Source organism: Poecile atricapillus, chromosome 1 (genome assembly GCF_030490865.1).
Source record: "Poecile atricapillus isolate bPoeAtr1 chromosome 1, bPoeAtr1.hap1, whole genome shotgun sequence".
NCBI lineage: Eukaryota > Metazoa > Chordata > Aves > Passeriformes > Paridae > Poecile > Poecile atricapillus.
The window spans coordinates 39,236,459-39,259,570 of record NC_081249.1 but is presented as its reverse complement, the minus strand read 5'-3'; the positions used below and the strand labels follow the sequence as shown (position 1 = coordinate 39,259,570).

Here is a 23,112-nt window from a genome sequence, read left to right as displayed (position 1 = left end):
AAGAAGGGGAAACTTGTTTTAGACACTCTATACAAGGTTCTGCTCATTGTCAGATATCTTTTATCTTTTATATTTCCCATGAATGATTCATGTCTCGGTGGCTTTGTGTCGCCCTCCTTTTCACAAGAAACTTCATTAGGGAGCTATAAGTTTTCCCATTGATTGGAGCCCTCATTTATGAGTGTTTTTCTGCTTCGTATGTTGGTTATTGTCATTCTGGTTGAAACAACTCTTTGCAACCTGTTTCACCTTTACCACATTTAACAAAACTGACTTAAAAAACACTCTAACCTTTTGGTGAAACTGTTCTTGACATTTTGACCAGTCATTTTCGAGCACTGGTCAATTACGGGGCGGGGGGCGCAATCACTCTAGGCTAGTTTTATTTATTTTATTAAAAAAGAAAATTGAAAGGGGAAATAATCCTGGAGGATGCTGACACACGATTATGTCCGGATTTTTTCACGGATTTTACTCAGTTTTCCTCTATCAAAACAAGAAACCCGTCCTCACTCAGCTTCTGAAAACTTCGGGGTTTTCCTTCTCCTTCATTCCAGTGATTTCCTGGCGTTATTTCTTGTCTGACCTCACTCTGTGTTTCAGAATCATCTTCTGGCACACGGTTTCGCTTCTGCAGCTACTACCGAGCAGTAGTGCTATTTAACTCACGAGTATCCTCAAGAGAATACTGCCAGGAAGATCTGCCCTCTTTAATTTTTTTTTTAATTTTTCTTTTTATTTATTTTTTCTCCCCAACAGAAATAAACATTTTGTTTGATTTGATTTGATATTCCGTTTAGCTGTCCTTGAGAGAGATGAAGAATGTCATGTGCCTAAATGTCTGACCTGTGCCCGTGTCCTCTCTGTGTCTGTCCGTCTCTCCCCCCTGTGCACGGGATGCCAGCAGCACAGCACCCAGCTGCTCCATCATAACCACGCACCCCAAAATCCTCTGCCCGCCCCCTGCCCTTAGCCCGGCTCACGGGCAAACACCCCCAGGAGCAAAGCTGCCTCTGCCCAGAGCATCCCTCCTCTGCCTGGCTGCAAAGCCAAAGGTAAATCCGAAGGAGAACCCTATTTACTCACACGTTTCGCTGGGCAAAGCCGGAATATCTCAGCCGCCCCCAACACCTCACGGTGCTGCTCCTGCCGAGCTGGGAGGCTATGGCTGGATCTGAATCTACCTGCTGACCCTCGGGGAGAAAAAGGGGGTGTTTCGGTCTGTCTCTGCCCCTTGTCTGTTAGTAAGGCACATGCAATACATAGGAATAATATTTTTATTCATTTGCATGATAATTTTTTGTTTTGTTTTTTATGGGGTTTACAGAGATGAAAAGTTTTAAATTAGCATTTTATTATTATTATTTAGGAGGTATCATGTGTCATAAAACTGTTGGGAAAGTGTGTGACTCTACGTGTAGCAAATACATAAAAATAGTGATATATCCCCCCCGAGCCATAGTTTATAAACCCTGCCATGTTGTAATGTATAGTGCAATCTGTTGTTGAAAAAATGCATAAATTAAAAAGTTCGTTTATAAATCAGCACCAATATATCTCTAATAAGATTACATTACATACATTATTTTTTTAAAAAGTTCATACCTTACTTTATTATTTTCTATTTATTCAAATGGGCTTTGAAAAACGAATAAAAAGCAAATCGAATGAACTTTAAAAAATTATTTTCTATTCAAGTTTTCTGTTTGTTTTCAAAGTAACGCCTGCTTCTTTAGATCCAACACAACAATATGAAGACAACGTTTAAAGGCTTCCAGAGTGACAGCACCATGCACTGTACTAATAATATAATATCTCTATGAACTATACATATATTTATATATTATCAGCACCAACACACCGCACGGAGGACATGCAGGAAGAGTCTGTTTCACATTACATCGTTCATTCAAGTAAGCTGAAAAATATAATGATTTTTTTTTTTTTTGTACAAACCACATCATCATAAACAACAATCTATCACCAAAATTAATAAGATAATTCTTTGGTGTGCTCTGTACTGTTCCAGGGGAGTCAAAAAAAAAAAAAAAAAAAAAAAAAAAGGGTGATGTCAGAAAATAAATTAATTTGACTGTACAAAATAATCGCGTTCACATACACGTTATTAACAATGACAAGACGACATCCACCATTCACGGCACACAAAACACATTTCCACAAGCCCTGGGGGAGGGGAGGGAGGCTGCCGCTTCTTCTCTCAGGGTCTCTGAGGAGGAATTAGTGCTCTTTACTTCATTTGTGCCCCGCTTCTGACTCAAGGGCTCTAGGCTGGGGCGTCCCCCGTGCCCCGCAGCCCCTCGGCTGCAGGGCTGGGCTGCTGGCAGGTTTGGGGAGGTTGGCACCCCGACCCCAGCCTGGGTCCCCACCCCTGGCTTCCTTCCCAGCAGCTCTGGTCCCCACCTCCCAGGTGACTCTGCCGGGGCACTTCAGGGGGATAGTGAAAAGCAGGAAGGCATCAGCTCTGTTGGAGAGATGAAATAATATACATAAAAATAGTAATAAAAAGATAATCCCTCTATGCCTGTCCCCTATTCCGGGACTCGTCAGGCCCAGGGGGCTGCTTGCCCTCCCAACCCCCCAGGAAGCTGGAGGGAGCATGAGGCAAAGTCTTCGTCTGAGAGATGAACTTTAAAAAAAAATAATAATCAGAGTAATAATAACACCAGCCCCAAGGAAAGGAAAATTTGCAGAGTTTTCGTGTGGGTTTTTTAGGGAAAAAAAAATCAAAAATGTATCACAGTATCACAGTTGTCAAATAGCAGCGTGTTTCCTTTATTCTCTGGCTACGTTTTAGAAGCCATACAAGTACAAACCGTGGAGGAGTGAAAAAGCAGACCTGCATCTTTTGTCTTTCCTTTCCTAAATCGTTTGCACAATGTTACGGCTAAGGGTGAAAGAAAGGCTGGAGAGAAAATGCCTGGTGCAGGTGGGACCCCCTGACTCGGGAGAGAAACCATCAATTACAAAGGAGCTGAACTGCAAAAGGGGTGGGGAAATGCATTTATTTAATTTTTATTTTAAGGGATGCGTAACCTGTCCTTGACTGGCCAGAGCTTCAGCAGGTGCTGCTTTACATCAGGAGGCTGCTGCTGACCTGGGGCTTTACCCAGGCCAAAGAGGAGGCGCTGAGGTGGCAGCGAAGGTACTTAAGAGCCATTCCAGAGATCGGCTGGGTTCTGCCTGCTCGAAGCCTTCGCCAGCTAATTCTTGTTAAGAGCAATGGGCATGGGCAGAGTGGAAGATGGACATCTCCCTTGGCACCGTCCCTCTGTAAAATTGTGCGGCTCGGGTGACTGGGACGACCCAGCCTGGCGTTATTAATGCTTTTATTTACCCAAAAAAAAAAAAAAAAAAAAAAAAAAAAAAAAAGTCCGAGTCTCTTTAATTAAATTAGTTACCGTACAAACACCATAGGGTTTCGTACACGGAATAAATAGCGCGAGTCAAACCTGATGGCACTTCCACGGCAGCCCCCCGTGCCAGGTGGCTGCCGCTGCGGCCCGGGCCAGTGCGGTGGGGCCGGGGCCACCGGCAGCTTGGCACGGCTCGGCACGGCCCTAGGGAGCAGTTCTGCCTCCCGAGGTCCTGTGGGGCTCGTCCTCCTCGGACGCCGGGGAGGTGTCTCGGCTGGAGGGGGTGCGGGGCCTGCGGGGAGCCCCCCCGGCCTGGCAGACGTACCACTCGCTGAGGTTGGTGACGGGCGGGGAGAGCGCGGCGGAGCGGCCGCGGGGCGGCTCGGCGGCCGGCTCGGCCTCGGGGGGCAGCGGGCCGTCGGGGGGCCCCGCCGCCGCGTAGCCCTGGGAGCCCGGCGGCGGGGAGGGCGGCGGGGACTTGCAGTGGATCTTCATGTGCTTCCGCAGGGAGCTGGGGTGGGTGTAGGATTTGTCGCAGCCGCGGATCTTGCAGTAGTAGGGCTTGTCCGAGGTGTGGACGTGGGAATGCTTCTTGCGGTCGCTGCTGTTGGCGAACTTCCTCTCGCAGCCGTCGAACTCGCACTTGAAGGGCTTCTCCCCTGCGGGGACACAGCAACGGCAGCGTTACCGGCGGGCGGGGCCCCGGCGCTGCCCGCAGCCCGCCCGCCGCACCGCGGCCTCCGGGGGCCGAGGGACGACCTTCCCCTTCCCTCCTTATCCTCCCCTTTCCCTTTTTTACTCCCCCTTCGCGACAGTCGTGGCGTGCCCGAGGTTTCCGACTTTTTCCCCGTGTTTTGCTGCCTGTCACACGTCGCTGGCAGCCCTCAGGCCCGGAGTCCCGGGCTGGCGGCGGCAGGGCCCCCCCGGCCTTGTTTGCCCTCTGCGGCGCTCCCCTCGCACACGAGAAACCTTCATTACCGCTCTAATGACCGAGCCCAAACAAAACCTCTCAATGTCTTTGCCTGCGAGGGCTGGCGTTTGCCGGCAGCCTGGCTCGCCTGGCACATCTCCTGCGTAATCCTTTCCCAATGGGCACTGCGCTGGGGGAATAATTAGTTTGGGGGAAATAAAAGTAACACCTGTTTAAGCATCCCGACACAAAGAGGGAGCACCCCGCAGCCAGAACTGGGAACCTGCAAGCTGGAGGGACCAACCCAGACACCGGAGATGAGGGCAACAGACTGCTGTTAGAGAGTAGCTGGTTGGCCTGGGCAAATTTGGGTCTAAATGTGTGCGGATGATCTACTTTTAAGAGTTTTTACACACTGCTTAACAGTTAAAGGGGTTGTGAAAAGCAGCCCGGGGTGGTTAGCCTGGTGTACCTTTCTCACACACACTCGTCTCCTGTAGCAGACCTTGCAGTACATATGTTCTGGTACCTACAATCGTGTCCTTCCCCATAGTTCCCGAACCGACCCTTCCTCACATCTCCCGAACAGGGCTGGCTGCCTATCGCTGACACACCAGAGGAAAAAGAAAAAACTGCCAGATCCCTGTACCAAAGCTTCTTACAGCAAGTTTTTATCATTCTACCATGCTACACGTGAGTCCAGCACAGACAGACCTGCACTGATAATTTTTGTCATGACTATTGCGACTCTTGAGTCGGTTTAGACATGGCTGATGCGTATTTTCAGATGTGTTTTGCTCTGAGGGCTTAGAAATAACAACCCAGCAGCTCTCTCAGTGGACATTTTCTCCTCACCACCAAGCGATTTTTACTGCTCCTCCCGTTTGTAAGATCGTATCGCGTTTATTATTTATCAAAATAATAACGGAAATAAGAAAACTATTTTTATTTTTAGAAGCAATTTCTTGGCTGTTACTATAGAAACATGCACCTCCACAGCCTATTTATGCATCAGTTTATTCAATTAAAATCGGTTCCCCTACCACCAAAGTGGTAGCACTAAAAAGTGCAAAGTTTATCTTAAAAAAAAAAAAAAAAAAAAAAAAAAAAAAAAAGACAGGGAAAAATTAAAATTAAAATTGTGCCTTGTGGGTTTTTAAGTGCATGAAAATCTCTGCACACCGCCAAGACAACTCTCCAGTCACTTCGTTTGTTCATTAATTACTGTTACTTCTTCTGGGAAAGCAAAGCAAATCTGCTGGAGGTTTTGGGCAGTATCTATCTGTGTTACCCCAAGGATGAAAGCTCATGCTATCTGCTGCTGGCCGTGACCCGCAGAGCCCGAAGCGCAGCCCCCTGAGAAATGCTCCAACCAGCTGGACCAAACCGCGTCCACTCCCTCAGGATTTTAGGGAAGTGTCTTTCCACTTGCGTTCACGCGTGGGCACCCTCGCCAGACTCCAGAACGCGACGATCAAATTCCCGGTAAGTACAGGACTGAGGAAGGTCCCGGTGTGTCCCCGTTACGCTGACGAGGGCATCACGTCAGAGTTTAACCATTTGTAGGTGGTTTCAACCCACGGAAGGGGGCGAGATGCCGGGCGCGGTCCCCTAACTCCTCTGGCAGTAGCAGTGCCGCCGGCGGGGAGGGGCACAGATAGGGCTTGGGGTCACTTTTTTTGGAGGGTCTGGGAATCGCTGGAAGGAAGCCTGACCATCCTGAGCATCGTCTTTGGCGAGGGGACAGCAAAATTGCAGGAAGGACGAGGTCTCCGTTCCCGCTAGGATGCACACGGTGTGGGAAAAGTGATTTGTCCCAAACATGGGGCAGTAGCTGCAGAGCGTGGTATGCAGCCCCCGGGGTGGTGCTTTTGAGGGGAAAAAAAAATAATAAAAAAGAAATGAAGAAAAAAAGTCCCAAACAACAAACGCCTCCTGAATTACTGAAATACTGTTCTTCCTGCAGGATTACCAGAAACATGCAAAATCGCCTAATGATACGATTATAGTGTTATTATTTCCCCCTCCGCCCCCGGACGCCAAGTGCCCATAATAAATGAATAGCTTGTAAATCTCTCCTGTTTCCAGGCTGCACATGACTAAGTTAAAGCTAAGGCGGCAAAACGACAGTAATTAATCCGAACGGGCATAAAGTTTGAAATATCTTGTCCACTCCAGGGCGTGGGGGAAAATTCGTAGGGAAAGACTCCTGTCCCCTTTGCCCTCCCACGGGCCGAGCTGTCATTCGAGGTGGGCTATTGCCCCCCACCCCGAGAGCTGCTTTGGTGCAACGACCCCTTCTGTGTGGACAGAGCCTTTTGCTGTGGGCTCATGCACAGACACCCTCCCGGGGACTACGGGTAGCCCCAAGCTAAAAACTTCTCCAAATTTCCCTTGCAAGGAGCCACGTCCCACGCGCTGCCTCGAGGCAATGCTCGACTTCATCTAAGAGCGGCGAACTGTGCCCGATAGGTATTTGGATTTTGGTGGGGGGCTCTTTTTCCAGCTGAATCTCTCTGCCTCCCCGCAAGCCTCTCCCGGACTCTTTCCCACCTCCCTCCCGCGGCCCCTTGGAGCTGAGATAGGTTAGGAGTTGAGGAGCCAACAAAAGCCCGCGATGAAGTTTTGTTTTTCAAATCAAGGCAGGTGGAGGAGGCTATAGATGACAGAACCGCGGGCCTCCAGCTAACTCATTCCACGGTGTCATTAACACAACAACAACAACAACAAGAAAAAGTGTCAGACCTTACCCCCTCCTCTCCCCCGGAGAAGTCTCCCCCCCTCACAACCTCCCCGGCTCTGGGCGTAGAGCACTGGGCACCCTCAGGGCTCCGCTGCTACATATGGGCTCATGCCTGACATATTCTGGAGATAAAAATCTATAATCCTTTCAGCCATGGGCCATTTGGTTTTACATCGGAACAACACGTTGTACGGTCGCCGCTTTTCTCTTCCCGAGCAGCAAACAATAAATCAAGAAAGCAATTACGGCAACTCCACTTCCTTAAGTATCCTCCAAGGAATAATATTTGTCTGCTACTATAAATCCCGGCTTCGTTCGTTTTCGGCAGAGTTTTACACCCAGATGGAAATGCGTATTTCGGGAGTAGTGAGAAATGAGGAGAAAGCGGGGGGAAAACCCAAACCAAACAAAAAACCTACCGAAACCAAACCCAGAAAAATAAAACACTAAAGGGCTCAAACACACCCCAAGCCCTTCCAGGATCCCCCGCCTGTTCCCCCAGGCATTCTCCGGGGTGCTGCTCCCTCCTCCCGTACCCCGCGGGGAAGCCGGGGCGACTTTGAAGTTTGCTTCTCAGATCCACAAAGGGAGGGAAGCGTCCTCTGGTGAGAGCCTTCCCCCGCCTCGCTCCCTGCTCCCCTACTCCGCGGGTACTGCTGCAGGCGGGAGCAGCCCAGGAAGCACCAGAAACCTCGGGACTTCTACCCAGTCCGGCGGCCCAGCGGCACGGGCAGCCCCGGCAGTGCCCTCGGCATCCCCGGTAGCTCCGCAATATCGGTAGCCCGGGCCGAGGGATACACCCGGCAGCATCGTTGGTCCCGGTAGTACAGGGACGGTCCCGGAACGGGGGTAGCCCCAGGAGCGCTGATCAGAGCGGCAGCCCGGTAGTCCCGGTGGTACCGGCAGACCCGAGCACAGCCACCGCCGCCCGCAGAGCAGGGGAACTGCGCCCCCAAGAGCCCCCGCGGCCCCATTTCCATCGGGCCAAGCGTCACCCGCCCGGCTCCGTGCCCACCGACAGAAGCGGCAGGAAGAGCAGAACCGCCGTCCTTCGGCGTGCCGGGGGGAAGTGGCAAAGCGCAGCGCTTCGCAGAGGCGGGGTGAGCCCCCAGGGTGCCCCGGACAAGGGCGGCGGGAGCAGGGACGGGCGAGCGCTCATCCTCTCCTCGCTCTTCCGCAGGGGCTGCTGCTCATCTTCCCCCGACTCTGCGTTATTTATTAATCGGTGTATTTATCCGGTGGTGCCGGGATGTGGGGAGGTGGGTAGCCGAGGGGGTGGGGGTGGGGAGGGAGCTGCCCAAAGTGAACGGGGGGGGTAAAGGGGGGGGGGGACGGGACACGTGTGTGCAGGGCAGAGGGGCCGGGTGCGTGTACGTAGCTGTGTGTGCGTGGCCCGTGTGCTGCCGAATTACTTATTCATGAAAAAGTCACATGTCCGGCGGTGCGTAGGAGAGGAGGAAAAGAGGAGGAAAGGGGAGGAAAAAAAAAAAAAAGGGAAGGAAACCCTGGAGGGGGGAGGTGGGGGGAGGAAGAACAACCCACCTGTATGAGTCCGCTTGTGGATCTTGAGGTTTTCGGAGCGAGCGAAGACCTTCCCGCAGCCAGGGAAGGGGCAAGGGAAGGGTTTCTCTCCCGTGTGTACTCGGATGTGGTTGATGAGTTTGTATTTCGCTTTGAAGGGCTTGCCTTCGCGGGGACACTCCTCCCAGTAGCACACGTGGCTGCTCTGCTCGGGCCCACCGACGTGCTCCACGGTGACATGGCTCACCAGCTCCTGCATCGTGCTGAAAGTTTTGGAGCAAGGCTTCCTACCGCCCGGTGGCGGCGGCGGAGGTGGAGGAGGCGGCTCCCGGTCGATCCACTTGCAGATCAGCTCTTGCTTGATGGGCTGTCGCATGTATCTCAGGAAGGCCCCAGCCGCCGCCGCCGCCGCGGCCCCGACGTGGCCATGGTGGTGGTGGTGGTGATGGTGGTGGTGATGGGGATGGGGGTGATGCGGGTGCCCGTGGCCGGCCGCCGCCAGGTTGAGGTTGACAGAGCCGTAGCCTTGCAACGCCGAGGAGGAGGAGGAGGCGGCGGCGGCCCCGTAGTTCGCCTCGGCTCGCCCGTAGAGCTCCCCGGCGGCGGCCGCCAGCCCCAGGCGCATCTGCCCGTTGAGCGGCGGGTGGCGGCCGGCGGGCGCGCCCTGCTCGCCGGGCGGCGGCGGCGGGAAGGCGGCGTGCGCCCCGTCGGTCGCGCCGTAGGTGCCGGCGGCCGAGATGAAGACGCCGTGCGGCGGCGGGTGCGGAAGGTGGGGGGAGCCGGCGGGCGGGTGCTGCTCGCCCAGCGCCCCGTGCACGGCAGCGGCGGCGGCGGGCAGCTCCCGCCGCAGGAGGAAGTCCCGGCCCGCCGCCCCCCCCGACGGGTATCCCGGGAGGGCGGCGGCGGGCGGCGCGTAGGCGGCGGCGGTGGTGGCGGCGGCGGCGGTGGCGGCGGCGGCGGCGGCGGTGGTGGTGGCGGCGGGCGCGGCGAAGGCGGCGGCGGTGAGCGCCTCGGGCGTGAGCTTGAGGGCGGCGGGCTGCGCCATGTGCTCGGGTCCGAGCGGCGTGAGGGCGCCGCCGGGGTCGCCGCCCGCGTCCCCGGGGTGGAGGTGGGCCGCGTGGTGGGGGTGGACGTGGTGGTTCCCCAGCCCCGGGAACCCTGTCATGTTCTGGTGAGGATGGGGCTGAGCCGCTGCCAAATCCGCTAATCTCAGTGTCGGGTTCCTCTTGCTCAAAGGGGGCTCCATAACGACACAGCCAAGCCCATCTACGCTCGCTGTTGTTATTTTTTTCCCTTTACCCGCCTTCAAAAACATGTATATATTAAGCGGCTCTTTAACTTCTTTTGTCTGCGCTCCGAGCCCCGCGCATCCCTGGCCCCGCTCTGCCCGCCCGCGATTGGCAGAGCCCTCACCACACTTCGGCGGCGCGCTGGGGAATACGGCTCGGACACCGCGCCGGAGGGATTGGACGGATGGCGATGATTGGCAGCGGCCGGGGCCGCGCGATTGGCTCCCTTTCAGGCCGCCGGCGCAGCGGGGATCCGCCCCCGCCGCCCCCCCGGGCCCCCCCGCGCCGCCCCCCGAAGTTGCACTTGCAAAACTTCGCGCGGGGCCCGACGGGGCGCACCCGGCGCCTCCCCCGCCGCCCCCCGCCGGCAGCACCGGGCAGCAGCTGCCTCTGCTCCCCAGGAGCTGGACGGGGCGCCCCGCTCAGGTGCTCCGCCGTGTTTACGTTTGCGAGGCCGTGGGGTTTCTCTTCTCGCCCGGCGGCAGCCCACGCGAGCCGCTGCTGCCCTGCTCTGCGCTCAGTTTCCTCTCCTTTTTTCTTTTTTTGGAGGGACACGTTCATTCATGGATGAGGCGGAAAAGCGCTCCATCATGTAACAGTGTGCGCAACCCCACACCCACGCGAGGCCCAGGCTGTGCGTACTCATGCCCAAGGCACCACTAGGGGAAGGCGGCCAAAGTTTCCCTAAAAAGAGGACGGCGGGGGTTGGGATTCCTTTCCTTTAGAAAACAAACGAGTAAGCGGGGAGGGGAGGAGGAGGGGGGCAAGTGGCACATGTTAGAGCGAGGTTTTGGAAGCCTGCTCTCTGCCGCTCTGGGGCTTCCTCCTCCCGCAGCAGCTTCCCGGGGCGTCCCGTGGGGAGAGCCACCCCACGCCCCTCGGCGGTCCGCCAGCCGTAGTCCAGGCAGCTGCATCCACTTCAGCCCTAATTCAGCAGCGGCGAAATAGAGATGAAACCCCCGCAGTGATACTGGCCCCGAGCATAAATGCTCCTCTGCTCTTTAGGATGTCGGGACGGGAGGGGGGAGGTAGGCTGGGAAATGGGGGAGTCTGCGGCTGGTGGGTGTCGGCCCTGAGCTGCTACCCTAGACGAAAAGGCAGGAAAAGTGGGAGCTCTCCTAAAAAGGGGCAGAGGTAGAGGACGGGCGGGGACAGCGATGGGACCGCCCCTGGGGTGCGGGGTGTGCTCATCCTCGAAAGTGAAGCTCTTTGTGGTGCGCCGAAACTGGCCCTTCGGCACAAAGGATGCTGCCCTTTGAGGGGGTTGACTAGGCAAGGCCGGGATTTCCCTGCGAGCCAAAAGGGGAAAGGAGCATTATCGTGACTTTTCTGTGGGAGGAGAAGTTGATTTTATTGATATGTCATCAGCTTTCCTTAGGCTGTTGGTCCTCCCAGGGAATGCCATGAGCTCCCGCCCTCCTGGAAAGTGCAGGCAAGCTGGCTGCCTTTCCCTGCCTGGGGGGCAGCCAGGGACTCTTCTCCGCCTCTCCAGGAGAGGAGACGGGACGGGGGACGCCAGTGGACCGACACACACCTCCGGCGCTCCCGGACCACCTAATTCCCTTGATGAAACTACATCTGTGCGTCTTGGCCGCTTCCCTGTGCCCAAGCCACCTTCAAAGGAAGCCCCGTGCTGGTCCGGCATTTCCTGGGCCAGCTCCAGGCTCCCCTTCCTCCCTCTCTCCCGCCGCTACTCGCGGGGGGAAAACTAGCAGGATTTGGCCCACGGCTGCCAAAAGGGGGGTGAGAGACTCTAGGGGGAGCTCAAGGGGGAGCTCCCAAGAAGAGCCGCCGGTTATCTCCCTTCTCTGCCCCCACCGGAGACGAGCCAGTGCTCCCGGCTCGCGTGGCCGCCGTGGGGGTTTCAGCGATGCTGCAAGGCAAGGAATGGGAATAAATGATCCCCGGGTTTTAAAAGCGGCTGCTCGATGGTTTTATTGCACAGTTAAAACTTCACGCAAAGTAGCCATACGCAAAGTCTATACGGGTGTTTATGTACGTGTATTTTCTCTACGTCCAACCAAATAATGCTCTCCCTCCCCCCCAAATTCTGGGTGCGTTGCTGGAGCAAGGTCCAGAGATGGAATGGTTTGATGGGAGACGCTGGGGAGGTGAACAAGTATCACAGCTCTGCAGAACCTTCCCTTGCCTCCTTGTCCCTTTCCTGTTAAACGCAGGTGATGTGCATCTGTCATCGATTTAATATGTCTTAATTCAAATATATACCCCGATCAATTTATTTTTATGAGAGGCTATAAAAAAATGAAAATATTTTATATCTGGCTAATAGGCAGCTGACCTGTGACTGTGGGGAGGGAGGGGTTGATGGAGACTCACGTGGAAATTCGCTCATTTTTAGGACCGGCTACAAACGCCGGAAAGATAAGGTGGCTGTCCTCGCAGGGACAATTTTGGACGCTGACAGCTCCAAAAGAGCCATGAAGAATTTAAAGCCCGTTAACTCACGGACACCAGCTCAGGCCCAGGCTGCCACTGCCCTCTGGGGCTACAGCAGAGGGGAGACGTGCTGTGTTACCCCCACAGCCCCCCCAGAGCCCCGACAGCACCCGTCGGGGGTCGGAACGCGCCTTGTTCCCGCGGCGGAGCCGGCTGCAGAGCTCTCCCGCAGTGCTCCGCTCGCCGGCAAACCTGCCAAGGGACATCGGGGGAGGCTGCAGAGGCGGGGTGAAAGCCTGCAAGCCTTCAAATTTATTTCGTAAAGCTTCCTCTATAAACTGAGCTCGGGCTAGGGGCTTTAGGAGGTGTTCAACTGTAAAACGCTGTGCTGTGAGCTGCATTATGTAAATGTATGCTAATGATCATGAACACCATTTACAAACAATCGTCTTTAATGCACGTCTTATTGATAGTTAGGGAGCGGGGAGCAATATTTTATAACGTGTAAAACATTCTTCTGGGGAACCATTAGAAAAGAAGCGCGACTGCCGCTTTCCTCGGGAAGACCTGCAAGACTCCCCAAATGTGCTAGAAAAGCCTACCCTCCTCCGAGCCATCGCGGGTGGCTTTCTACGCTCGTGGGGCTGCTTTGCGGCTCGGTTCTTCCCGCGAACATCCGCGACCCGATGTGGAGTCCGCCCGTAGCAGGAGGGAGAACCCCGAGTCCCAGCCCCGTGGAGACCCGCACGGGCAGGACGTACCCACGGTACCCTGCTCGCTGTCCCGTCAGAGGGACAGCACCGAGGCACCGGGACCTCGGCCGAGAGCGGGAGGCTGCCCAGGGGCACGAAAGGGAAAGAGAGGAGCGATATGGCAGTGAGACTCCCCACCCCTTCTTTATGGAGGGGCTCAGGGGATGGATAATTTATACCCTTAAAAATTAAACTTATCCCGTGCCAAATGTCGTCGCTCCGTGCATCCGAGCGGGAACCTGAGACTGACACAAGGATTCGACGTCGGAGCTAGGGGCTGTCGGGGCCGGGACCCGCCGCACCTTTGGGACAGGGATTTACGAGCATAAGTTTTGGAGCTGTCGTGTTCAGTGCGCGCCTTCTCAGGGAAAGAGGGGCCATCCCCTTTGGGGATTTCTCAAATAGGAGCAAAATAAGGAAAAAATCTTTATCTATCTATCTATCTATCTATCTATCTATCTATCTATCTATCTATCTATCTATCTATCTATCTATCCATATATAGAAAGAAAGAAAGAGATAAAGAGAGAGGCGGTCTCAGGAAACCCAGGCCAAATTTTGCTCTGCTCTCTCTCTCTCTTTCCCACTTCCCCTCTTTCTGAACGTCACCGTTGGAAGAAGCTGTTGAGATAAATCAAATAGTGACACTTTGACGGCTTTACTTGTATAAGCAATATGGTTACCATATGGCATTGTTATTTATGAATGACAGCATAAATTGTATTACAAAGTCCATCGCGCTTTATTGGGACGCTTCTCCCCTGCCTCTAACGTTTATATGGGCATCTCCAGATGGAAAAAGGTGCATCTAATAAAACTCGGCAGTGCTGCAGCAGACCCCATTTTGGGGGGCGTTGCGGCGGGTCTGTGCTGGCTGCAGAATGAGTGGCGCAGTGGGGCAGGGCGCGCAGAATACGCGGCGCTGCGCGTCCCTCAGCCGCTGCTGGGCAAGGCGGAGGCACCGGCTGCCTTTCTGCCGAGATTCCCGTCCTGGAAAAAAAGTGTTAACGCTGGTCTTGACCCCCGCCGTCTCATGGCATTACCGCTGAGAGCGGGGTTTTATACATATGTAAGTGCAACTGAAGGAACAATAAATATTAATGGCACGAAGGAGAGGTGGTTCTTCCTTCCGTCCCTGCTCTGCCTAGCGGGTTGTTTGGTTTTTTTCTGGTTTTTGTTTGTTTGTTTGTTTGTTTTTGTTTTGGATTTTTTTTTAATTTTAAAGAAGCATTTAAAAGTTACAGCTTTGGCTGAGATTTTCATTATTTCCCCTTTTTCTTTTACATAACTCTGCCGGTAGAGCCTGACAAAGAACTTTTGTCTCGAAGTGTGTGTTTTACAGAGGGAGGCTACAGCACAACACATGTGGTCTTCACGGGTCATAGGTCGAACGGCCTAGAAGTGGCTCGGATCGGCACCATCAAAGGTAACCTGCAACTTAATATCCTGTTGATGAGCTTGTTGAATTTATGAGTGTCTGTGATACAGACAACGGTGCAAGTGATGCAGCTCAACTGGCCTCTTCTCCCCAGGCTACTGGCCGGCCACACTCGCCCTCCTCGCCCCGCACCTCGTCCCCTTACTGCGTTGGAAGGCTGAATTTCGGGGGAAAGACACCCTCTTCCCCCTTTCCCTCTCTCTCTCACACGCACACACACCCGTCTCCAGTGAGTCCTTCCGCCTCTTTTTCCCGACGAGGCCATCGCCAGCCGCATCCTCCCATGGGCAGAGCCCCCGGCCCCACCGCAGCCTGCGCCCCCACTGCGGCACCCATGGCTGCCAGGGAGGGGGCGACGGAGAAAAGGGGCGCGGAGCCTCCCCAGAGGGCGGTGATACCTCTCGGGAAAAGGGTTAGAAGGAGAAGACGATATATACAGTCCAGGGGAGGCAAAAAATTGCTCTCTCCTCGTTCCACCTCTCCCCCTCCACACCCCTCTCCAGCTCCCTTCGCATCACTGACCGGTAAGAAAAAGAGAAGAGCAGTTTTTAAACGAATTTCGGAAAACTTACAAAGACCGGAAAGCTTTCCCGGGGAAGCTGACGTTTGCTGTGTAGGTCTGGCACCTCCAGAAACCTGTTGAAAAACTTCTTTCAATAAAGCAGTTTAGCACCGACTTTGGGTGACCGCTTGCTTTCCTCCCTCGAAAGCTGCCGTGAGCCGCAGGCTGTGTTCGTGGCGGTGGCCCGACGAGAGAGTGCGGGGCTGGCTGCCGGAGCCTCTGCCCCCCTCCCTTCCTCCCTTCCTCCCTCGCTCCCTTCCCTTGTTACCCTGTGACATGGGGGAAAGGGGTTTTGCGGTTCAGAGGCAAATAAAGCACTTCTTAGGAGGGACGGCGACGTGACTTTGAACTTGGATCAGCTCCTCTGTTTCCTGCAGAGAGAGTAGGGCTGGAGCCCTGAAAGAATAGCAGAGAGCGGCCAGCCTGCGGGGGCTCCGGCTGGAATTCACTGCATCCCCCCGAAAGAGCCCCGATGCCGGCACCGCTGAGCAGGCAGAGCCAGGGGCGAGGGAGGGGAGGCAGGAAATGCAGAAAAATAAGGTAAGGAGAAGAAAGAAAAAGGAGACAAAATAATAAAGGAAGAGAAAAATTAATAACAGAGAAAGGAGAAGGAAGGAAGGAAGGAAGGAAGGAAGGAAGGAAGGAAGGAAGGAAGGAAGGAAGGAAGGAAGGAAGGAAGGAAGGAAGGAAGGAAGGAAGGAAGGAAGGAAGGAAGGAAGGAAGGAAGGAAGGAAGGAAGGAAGGAAGGAAGGAAGGAAGGAAGGAAGGAAGGAAGGAAGGAAGGAAGGAAGGAAGGAAGGAAGGAAGGAAGGAAGGAAGGAAGGAAGGAAGGAAGGAAGGAAGGAAGGAAAAGAAAGGGAGAAAGGGAGAAAGAGAGAAAGAGAGAAAGAAAGGGAGAAAGAAAGAAAGAAAGGGAGAAAGGGAGAAAGAGAGAAAGAGAGAAAGAGAGAGAGAAAGAGAGAGAGAGAGAGAGAGAGAGAGAGAGAGAGAGAGAAAGAGAGAGAGAAAGAGAGAAAGAAAGAGAGAAAGAAAGAGAGAAAGAAAGAGAGAAAGAAAGAGAGAAAGAGAGAAAGAGAGAAAGAGAGAAAGAAAGAAAGAAAGAAAGAAAGAAAGAAAGAAAGAAAGAAAGAAAGAAAGAAAGAAAGAAAGAAAGAAAGAAAGAAAGAAAGAAAGAAAGAAAGAAAGAAAGAAAGAAAGAAAGAAAGAAAGAAAGAAAGAAAGAAAGAAAGAAAGAAAGAAAGAAAGAAAGAAAGATGATGGGGGGGGGGATCCAGAAGGTAGTTATTTCTATGATTATTCACCTTTGTTATTTTCTTTCCAAAACTGTTTTGAAACTGCCAATTTTCTTGCACATATTTGTTCTTTTTCTTATCTCAGATGTAGTAAATTCTTTTAAATCGGGGGGGGGGGGGGAGAGAAGTGTATTCAAACGTCTAGTTTTCTGTGTGATTTTTTTTTTTTTTTTTCACTAATCTGGAGGCAGACGATGCAGGAGACCAAGCTTTCCTCTTCAGCTTGGGCTCTCGAAATCCCCAGCAACGGTGGAGGACTTCTCTCAGACCTCCACCTCGAAATCTTTTCAGAGAAGGAAAATAGAATTTGTTCGCGGTCTGTTCCTGGGAGCCTGGGGGGTCAGGACAAGGACAGCATATGCTCCCAAGCTACAGCCTGGAAAGGCAAGATCTGGGGAGCAGACACTCCTGCCTACAAAGGCAGGACCGAATGACAGCGAGCAAAGAGAAAAAGGCTGTTGGCATCAGAGGTGCAGCTCTGCATTTATATTCAGTTTATCTCCTATTGCCCATTTCAGATTAGAAGGAATCCCACTTCTTCCCATTTTAAATCCTCTCCTTGTTCAAAGACTAATGTCCGGTACCGGCACATTTCAAACACTTTCGGACAATCTTGGAAATATTTTAACCATTTAGTGACAATGATGGGAAAGATCTTAGTTGGTAGGCAGTATTACCTTTGCCTGCTTTCCTTCCTGCCTTCCTACTTTCCATCCATCCATCCATCCATCCATCCATCCATCCATCCATCCATCCATCCATCCATCCATCCATCATCTCTCCTTGTAAAACTCGTGCTTGGATGCTGTGGGTTCAGGTTTGAGCCTGCCTGTGTCTGATGTGGGATTTAATATCGTGAGGAGTCATAGGGGGAATGTCGAAGGGAGAATTTCAAAAAGACCCCCCCCAAACCACACAAACCCCTATATTTTGGGTTGCTTCTCTATCAAGCACGGAACTGATGGGTATGGAGGCACAAGGTTTTGTGAAGGGTGGTTAAGATGGCAAATGTTATGCCAGGCTTTGATTTTTTCAAAGCCTTATTTATTGGTGAGCTGCTGGCCCCGAGATGATTATTTTTCAGCCACTACAAAACAAACCGAATCAGGGGCCAGACGTGTATTTACTGGAGGGGGAGGGGAAGGGGACTTGTTTGCTCTGTGTGTGTGCGGGTGCGTGTGTGTGTGTGCCGGCTTTATGCTTTTTTATTCCTGCCATGTAAGAATCCGGTTTCCAAATAACAATGGCAGGGTGGGGTTTTGGGTAGGGGTTTTTTTTCGGGTTTGTTTTTATTTCTTTTTCAAGAAAGGGGAAAGACAAGGAAAAGTCCTAAAGCATCTGCTCTCAGATACACATTCACAACACATGCAGATCGCAGATCGACTTCTCTGCTCCCACATAAGTGGTTTAAAAGCCCAAACAGCCAGGGCGACCGTTCCCTCTTATATTTTAATTTTTTTTTTTATTTTTTTTTTTTTGTCCCAGCCACCCTCGCCCCGTCAACGTGACTTTTATTTGATTCCCCCCTCGCTCCCTTTATCGATCAGGGGCTTCATCTGCTTTAACCGAAATGGGGAAAGGGGCTGCAGGGGTTATATTTTAAGCCCCTCGCTTTGTTTGTTTGCCTCCCGAGGCAGGATCACATGCCAAAGAGTACATCGATATTTTCCGAGATCGGCGCGCCTCTCCCCGCGCCACCCCTTCCCCTCGCCGCGGGGGAGGCGGGCGGGAGGGGGGTGTGTGACTCCCCCAAAAAATCAAGAAGCCACCGGCAGTGCGGGGCTGAAGGCGGCCACCGGGCCGCCGTGCGATGCGGGGCCGGGCGGGGGCCGGGCGGCCGCGGGGCGATCGGCGGTGGCGCGGCGGGGCGCGGGGCGGGCGGGGGGGCGGGCAGGGCTCGGGGCGGCCGCTCCGCCATTAGCCGGTGGCCGGGGACGCCCGGATGGACGGGGCGGCTCGGGCCAATGAGCGGGAGCCGGGAGAGCGGCCGGGCGGCGGGTGAAGGCGGCGTTGGGAGAGGAGCCGCCAGTGCGGGCGGGGAGAAGGAGAGAGGCCGGGGGAGGGAGGGAAGAAAAAGAGGGGGAGGGGGGGGAATAAAAAGCCGCCGCCTCAGCAGCGCCCACCGAAATAAACAGAAGAGCGAAAGGCAGCGAGGGCCCGGGCGGAGCGGGGCTGCAACTCCGCCGCCCCGGCCGCGGCGCTCCGGCACTCCCCGGCCCCTTCCCGCCCCCCGCCTCCCCTCCCCACCCCCACCGCCGCCCTTATTGTTTTTAATCCGCCTCCGGCACCCCCCTCCTCGCCCCCCTCCTCACGCCCCTCCGCCGCGGCGGGCGGGGGCGGCGCGGCGCGGGGCACCCCCCGGGTCCCTTCGCTCCGTGGGAACCCGCGGCTGCAAGTTTTTCTCCGTGAGAGACACCGCTAATGCCCGGCGGAGGATAAAACGAGAAGCGGAGGCCCGGCAGCGGCGGGGGGCTCGGGGCGGCGGGGAGGGCCGCGGCCCACGCGGGGAGCGGCGCGGGGCCGGGCGGGCGGGGGTCGGCGGCGCTGACATCCCGGTGGCGGCGGAGGAAGCGGGGGGGCGGCGGCGGCGTGTGCGCGGGTCTGTGTGTGTGAGTGTGTGTGTGCGTGCGTGTGTGTGTGCCGCAGGGAACGGCGAGGCGAGCCTTGCCCCCCCCCCTCCCCGTCCCCAGCCCCGTCCCTCCCCTGCTCCCCCTCCCCTCCCCTGCCCGCCCCCGCCTCAGCTCCTTTAATACACTTTGGTTCTCCGCTCGCCTTTGGACTCTGCTCTGCCTGGCTCCGGATACGACTCCGCCGGCGGCGGCAGCGGCGGCATCGGGCCGGTGCGGACGCGGGCGGCGGCGGCGGCGGCGGAGGGGGGACGCGGCGGCTGCCGGGGGGAAGCGGAGCGGAGCGGCGGCGGCCCCGCGCCCGGGCGGGCGGGCGGCGGCAGCCCGGAGGCGGTAGCGGGGAGGCGGCAGCGGCGGCAGCGGCTGCGTCCCCGGAGCGGCGAGGACCATGCTGCTGGACGCCGGCCCGCAGTTCCCGGCCCTCGGAGTGGGCACCTTCGCCCGGCACCACCACTCGGCCGCGGCGGAGATGCAGGACCGGGAGCTGAGCCTGGCGGCGCAGAACAGCTTCGTGGACTCGGCGGCGGCGCACATGGGCGCCTTCAAGCTCAACGCCGGCGCCCACGACCTCTCCCCCGGGCAGAGCTCGGCGTTCACCTCGCAGGCGCCCGGTTACCCTGCCGCCGCCCTGGGCCCCCACGCCGCTCATGTCGGCTCCTACTCCGGGGCGCCCTTCAACTCTACCCGGGACTTCTTGTTTCGCAGCCGGGGCTTCGGGGACTCGTCGCCGGCCGGCGGACAGCACGGCATCTTCGGCCCTGCGGCCGGCAGCCTGCACCACCCGCACACGGACGCTCAGAGCCACCTCCTCTTCCCGGGAATCCACGATCAGCATGGCCCCCACGCCTCCCAAAATGTTCTCAACGGGCAGATGCGACTGGGCTTGCCAGGGGAGGTATTCGCCCGGTCGGATCAGTACCGCCAGGTTTCCAGCCCCAGGACTGACCCTTACTCGGCGGCTCAGCTGCACAACCAGTACGGCCCCATGAATATGAATATGGGCATGAACATGGCAGCCCACCACCACCACCACCCAGGTGCCTTTTTCCGCTACATGCGGCAGCAGTGCATCAAGCAAGAGCTCATCTGCAAGTGGATCGATCCCGAACAGCTGAACAACCCCAAAAAAAGTTGCAATAAAACTTTCAGCACCATGCACGAGTTGGTCACCCATGTCTCGGTGGAGCACGTTGGGGGACCCGAGCAGAGCAACCATGTCTGCTACTGGGAGGAGTGTCCCCGCGAAGGCAAACCTTTCAAAGCGAAATACAAACTGGTCAATCATATCCGAGTGCACACGGGAGAGAAACCCTTCCCCTGCCCCTTCCCTGGCTGCGGAAAAGTTTTCGCCAGATCAGAAAATCTCAAAATTCACAAAAGGACGCACACAGGTAATTCGGGTTTCTTTCGGCAGATTTCCTCCCTCTGCCCGTGCCTATGTAAGTGTGTATATATGTATGTGAACTGATAGATACTCAGACAGAGTGATGTTAAATTAGAAGAGTGAGGAGAAGCTTGAAATAAGCTTCCAGTTTATTCTTTTTAACCCTCTCCATCACATGGCTGCGTTTGTTTTGGTTTCTTCCCCAGCAGCATACATCCCCCTCCATTCCAGATTTCGAAAGGATATTTCACTGATTTGTTTTAATTTGTGTGTGAGAGCTGTAGATTCGTACTAAGGGTCAGCGGAGTCTTTCCGCAGAAACGCGGAATACAGTGCGAACCAAATTTTGCCGTCTTGCTAAAATACGGGAAGACATCCGTCCGTCCATCCATTCATCCATCCATCCATCTGAAACGCCTTAGTCATTTGCTCTATGCAACGTATTTGCATACAACTTCAGCGCTTGTGAGCGTGGCTTTTATTTATGGATACCGAGAGAAACTATATAAATACGTGCAAAATCAATCATTAGTCCTAAATCCCGTTAGAAGTGGCAAAAAGTCCCTTTCTGGGAATGCTTTCCATTAAATTTAAATGGTGTGAGCAAGGCAATAAAATTTTCTCATTTAAAAAAAATTGTTTTGAAAGTCTCACTCGATGTGATTTAAGGTGTTTTTGCAGCAGTTTATTAAATTATGTAATAGGTAACAGAGGATTTGAGGTTCGGAAACTTCCACCCAAATCAGGTGGAAGAGGGTCGAGGGAGCCCAGGCTTTCCTGATGGAAAATCGCCTGAGCCGAAGGGTAACAAAAATAAACGCATCCTCCCGCCTCATCTATTATTCATTTACTACTCCTGCCGGCTCAAACCGTGCCAGACTATTTCATAAAAGACGGCCAAATATTTTAGCGACTTCCACTCCAAATATTTACCCGGAGAAAGGCTAAAAATCTCGAGGCCTATTGTTTTCTCAAGTGCTAAGCCCGATGCGAGGTGCGAGACGAGCTTTAACAAGGTTTAAAATTTGAGAAATGTATTTGCATGAGATGCCCGCACTGAAGTCATTGTGTCTGAGCGGATGTCTTTAAGAAACAATTTAGGTGCTAATGGAATCTAATGTTAAATGCTTCCCCCTCCAAAGGCGGGGGAATGTGGAGTTCTCACCTCCAAAGTACTCCCCGGCATTTGGAGTCCTGGCAGCCGGGCGAGAGGAATCCCTATGAAAATTAAATGAAGTATTTTACAGACGTTTAGTTTTCCCAGCGGATGTGCGTTTATCTCGAATATCCATACACGAAACAATATGCCCGGCCTTAAATCTGCCGGTAATGGTTTCCAGTTTAACAGGATAGCGGATTTGGTACCGAGGCGAAACGGCTCGATGATGATTGCTTTTTTTTTTTTTTTTTTTTTTTTTTTTTTTTTTTTTTTCCCCCCTTCAAATTGTCTTTCTTCTTCAATCTCTAACGGGGCTGGCTATGTGTGTTGGCAGCGGTCGAAATAAAGTCAGGCAAGATGCCGGGACGGGGATATCCCCGAGGTTTTGGTAGGAAGACCAGGCGGGGGACGGGGGTTGCCCCGCTTCAGGGCAACGCGTGAGCGCTGCGGCCCTCCGGCGCTGCGGGTACCGGGACGCGGCCGGCCCCTTGCTTTGGGAAACCGCTGGACGAAGGGACTGGGAGAGGAGGACGAGGGCGGGGAAACCAGGCGCGGGGCTGCGCGGGGTTTGCGCGGGGGCGGCCTCGCTCACCCCGCTGCTGCGCCGCTCTCTTGCAGGGGAGAAGCCCTTCCAGTGCGAGTTCGAAGGCTGCGACCGGCGCTTCGCCAACAGCAGCGACCGCAAGAAGCACATGCACGTCCACACCTCGGATAAGCCCTACCTGTGCAAGATGTGCGACAAGTCCTACACCCACCCCAGCTCCCTGCGGAAACACATGAAGGTACCCGGCCCCGCAGCCGGCGGCGGGAGGCGGGAGGGCGGCCGCCCCGCTCCGGGAGCCCCGACGGGGCGGCGGGCGGCGGGCGCTGGGCCCAGGGGCGGCGGAGGGCCGGGCCGGCGGCGGGGGGGGCGCCCGGGGGGCGGCCGCGGCCTCGCCATCCCCCCCTCCACCCGGCCGTGTTGCCTTTGCCCCCCAGGTGCACGAGTCGTCCCCGCAAGGCTCCGAATCCTCCCCGGCCGCCAGCTCCGGCTACGAGTCCTCCACCCCCCCGGGGCTGGTGTCCCCTAGCGCCGAGTCGCAGAGCACCAACAACCTCTCCCCTGCGGCGGCGGCGGCGGCGGCGGCAGCGGCGGCGGCCGTGTCCGCCGTTCACCGGGGGCGGCGGCGGCGGCGGCGGCGGCAGCGGCGGCGGCGGCCACAGCGGCCTTTCCTCCAACTTCAACGAGTGGTACGTGTAGGGCCCCGCCGGACTGCTCTGCACGGCCCCGCCGCGCCCTCCCCGCCCCGGCGGCGGCGGTGGCGGTGGCGGCGGGCAGGAGGGACCGAGCGAGCCCGCCGGAGACGCGCCGGGAGATGCCGCCGCACCCGCCGGCAGCGAAATGACGGCCGAGCAGGATGGGCACCGGGGGCCTTCATCTCCCCACACCCTCCCGCCTTCGCGTCTTTTTTTTTTTATTCTTTTTTTTTTTTCTTTTTTTGTATTTTTTCTTTTTGAGAACATTTTGAACCAGCAAAAAAAAAAAAATCCAAAAACTACGTGCTGAAAAAACATAAGAGAATGAGTAAATCAACGGAGGAACGGAAAGGGGAGAGAGAGAGGGTAATACAATCAACCCCAAGCCCTACCAACACATCACCCAACTAAAGGCTTCCCAAGCCGGC

General features: G+C 55.2%; 2 protein-coding genes across 2 annotated transcripts; one reads left to right on the top strand and one right to left on the bottom strand.

Annotated features, from left to right (window-relative positions):
* Positions 1-3,578: 3,578 nt before the first annotated feature.
* ZIC5 (Zic family member 5) lies at positions 3,579-9,863 on the bottom strand. The gene is made up of 2 exons (XM_058858663.1): positions 8,570-9,863; positions 3,579-4,033 (listed from the first exon to the last, which is right to left on the bottom strand). The coding sequence occupies exons 1-2, from the start codon at positions 9,861-9,863 to the stop codon at positions 3,579-3,581; spliced, it is 1,749 nt and encodes a 582-aa protein (XP_058714646.1).
* A 9,304-nt stretch (positions 9,864-19,167) lies between these two features.
* Positions 19,168-22,786, top strand: ZIC2 (Zic family member 2). Its single transcript, XM_058850471.1, is given in 4 exon segments — positions 19,168-20,296; positions 22,067-22,230; positions 22,427-22,602; positions 22,604-22,786. Coding segments are annotated over 4 exon segments (1,428 nt in total). The 5' UTR covers positions 19,168-19,293; the 3' UTR covers positions 22,689-22,786.
* The last annotated feature ends 326 nt before the right edge of the window (positions 22,787-23,112 follow it).

What these genes read in the sequence shown, in the direction of transcription:
- ZIC5 (XM_058858663.1), bottom strand. Translation starts at nt 9,863, where the DNA reads ATGTTTTTGAAGGCGGGTAAAGGGAAAAAAATAACAACAGCGAGCGTA. An exon ending in CCACAAGCGGACTCATACAG is followed by an intron (nt 4,034 to 8,569) that starts GTGGGTTGTTCT and finishes GTGTCCCCGCAG; the next exon opens with GGGAGAAGCCCTTCAAGTGC.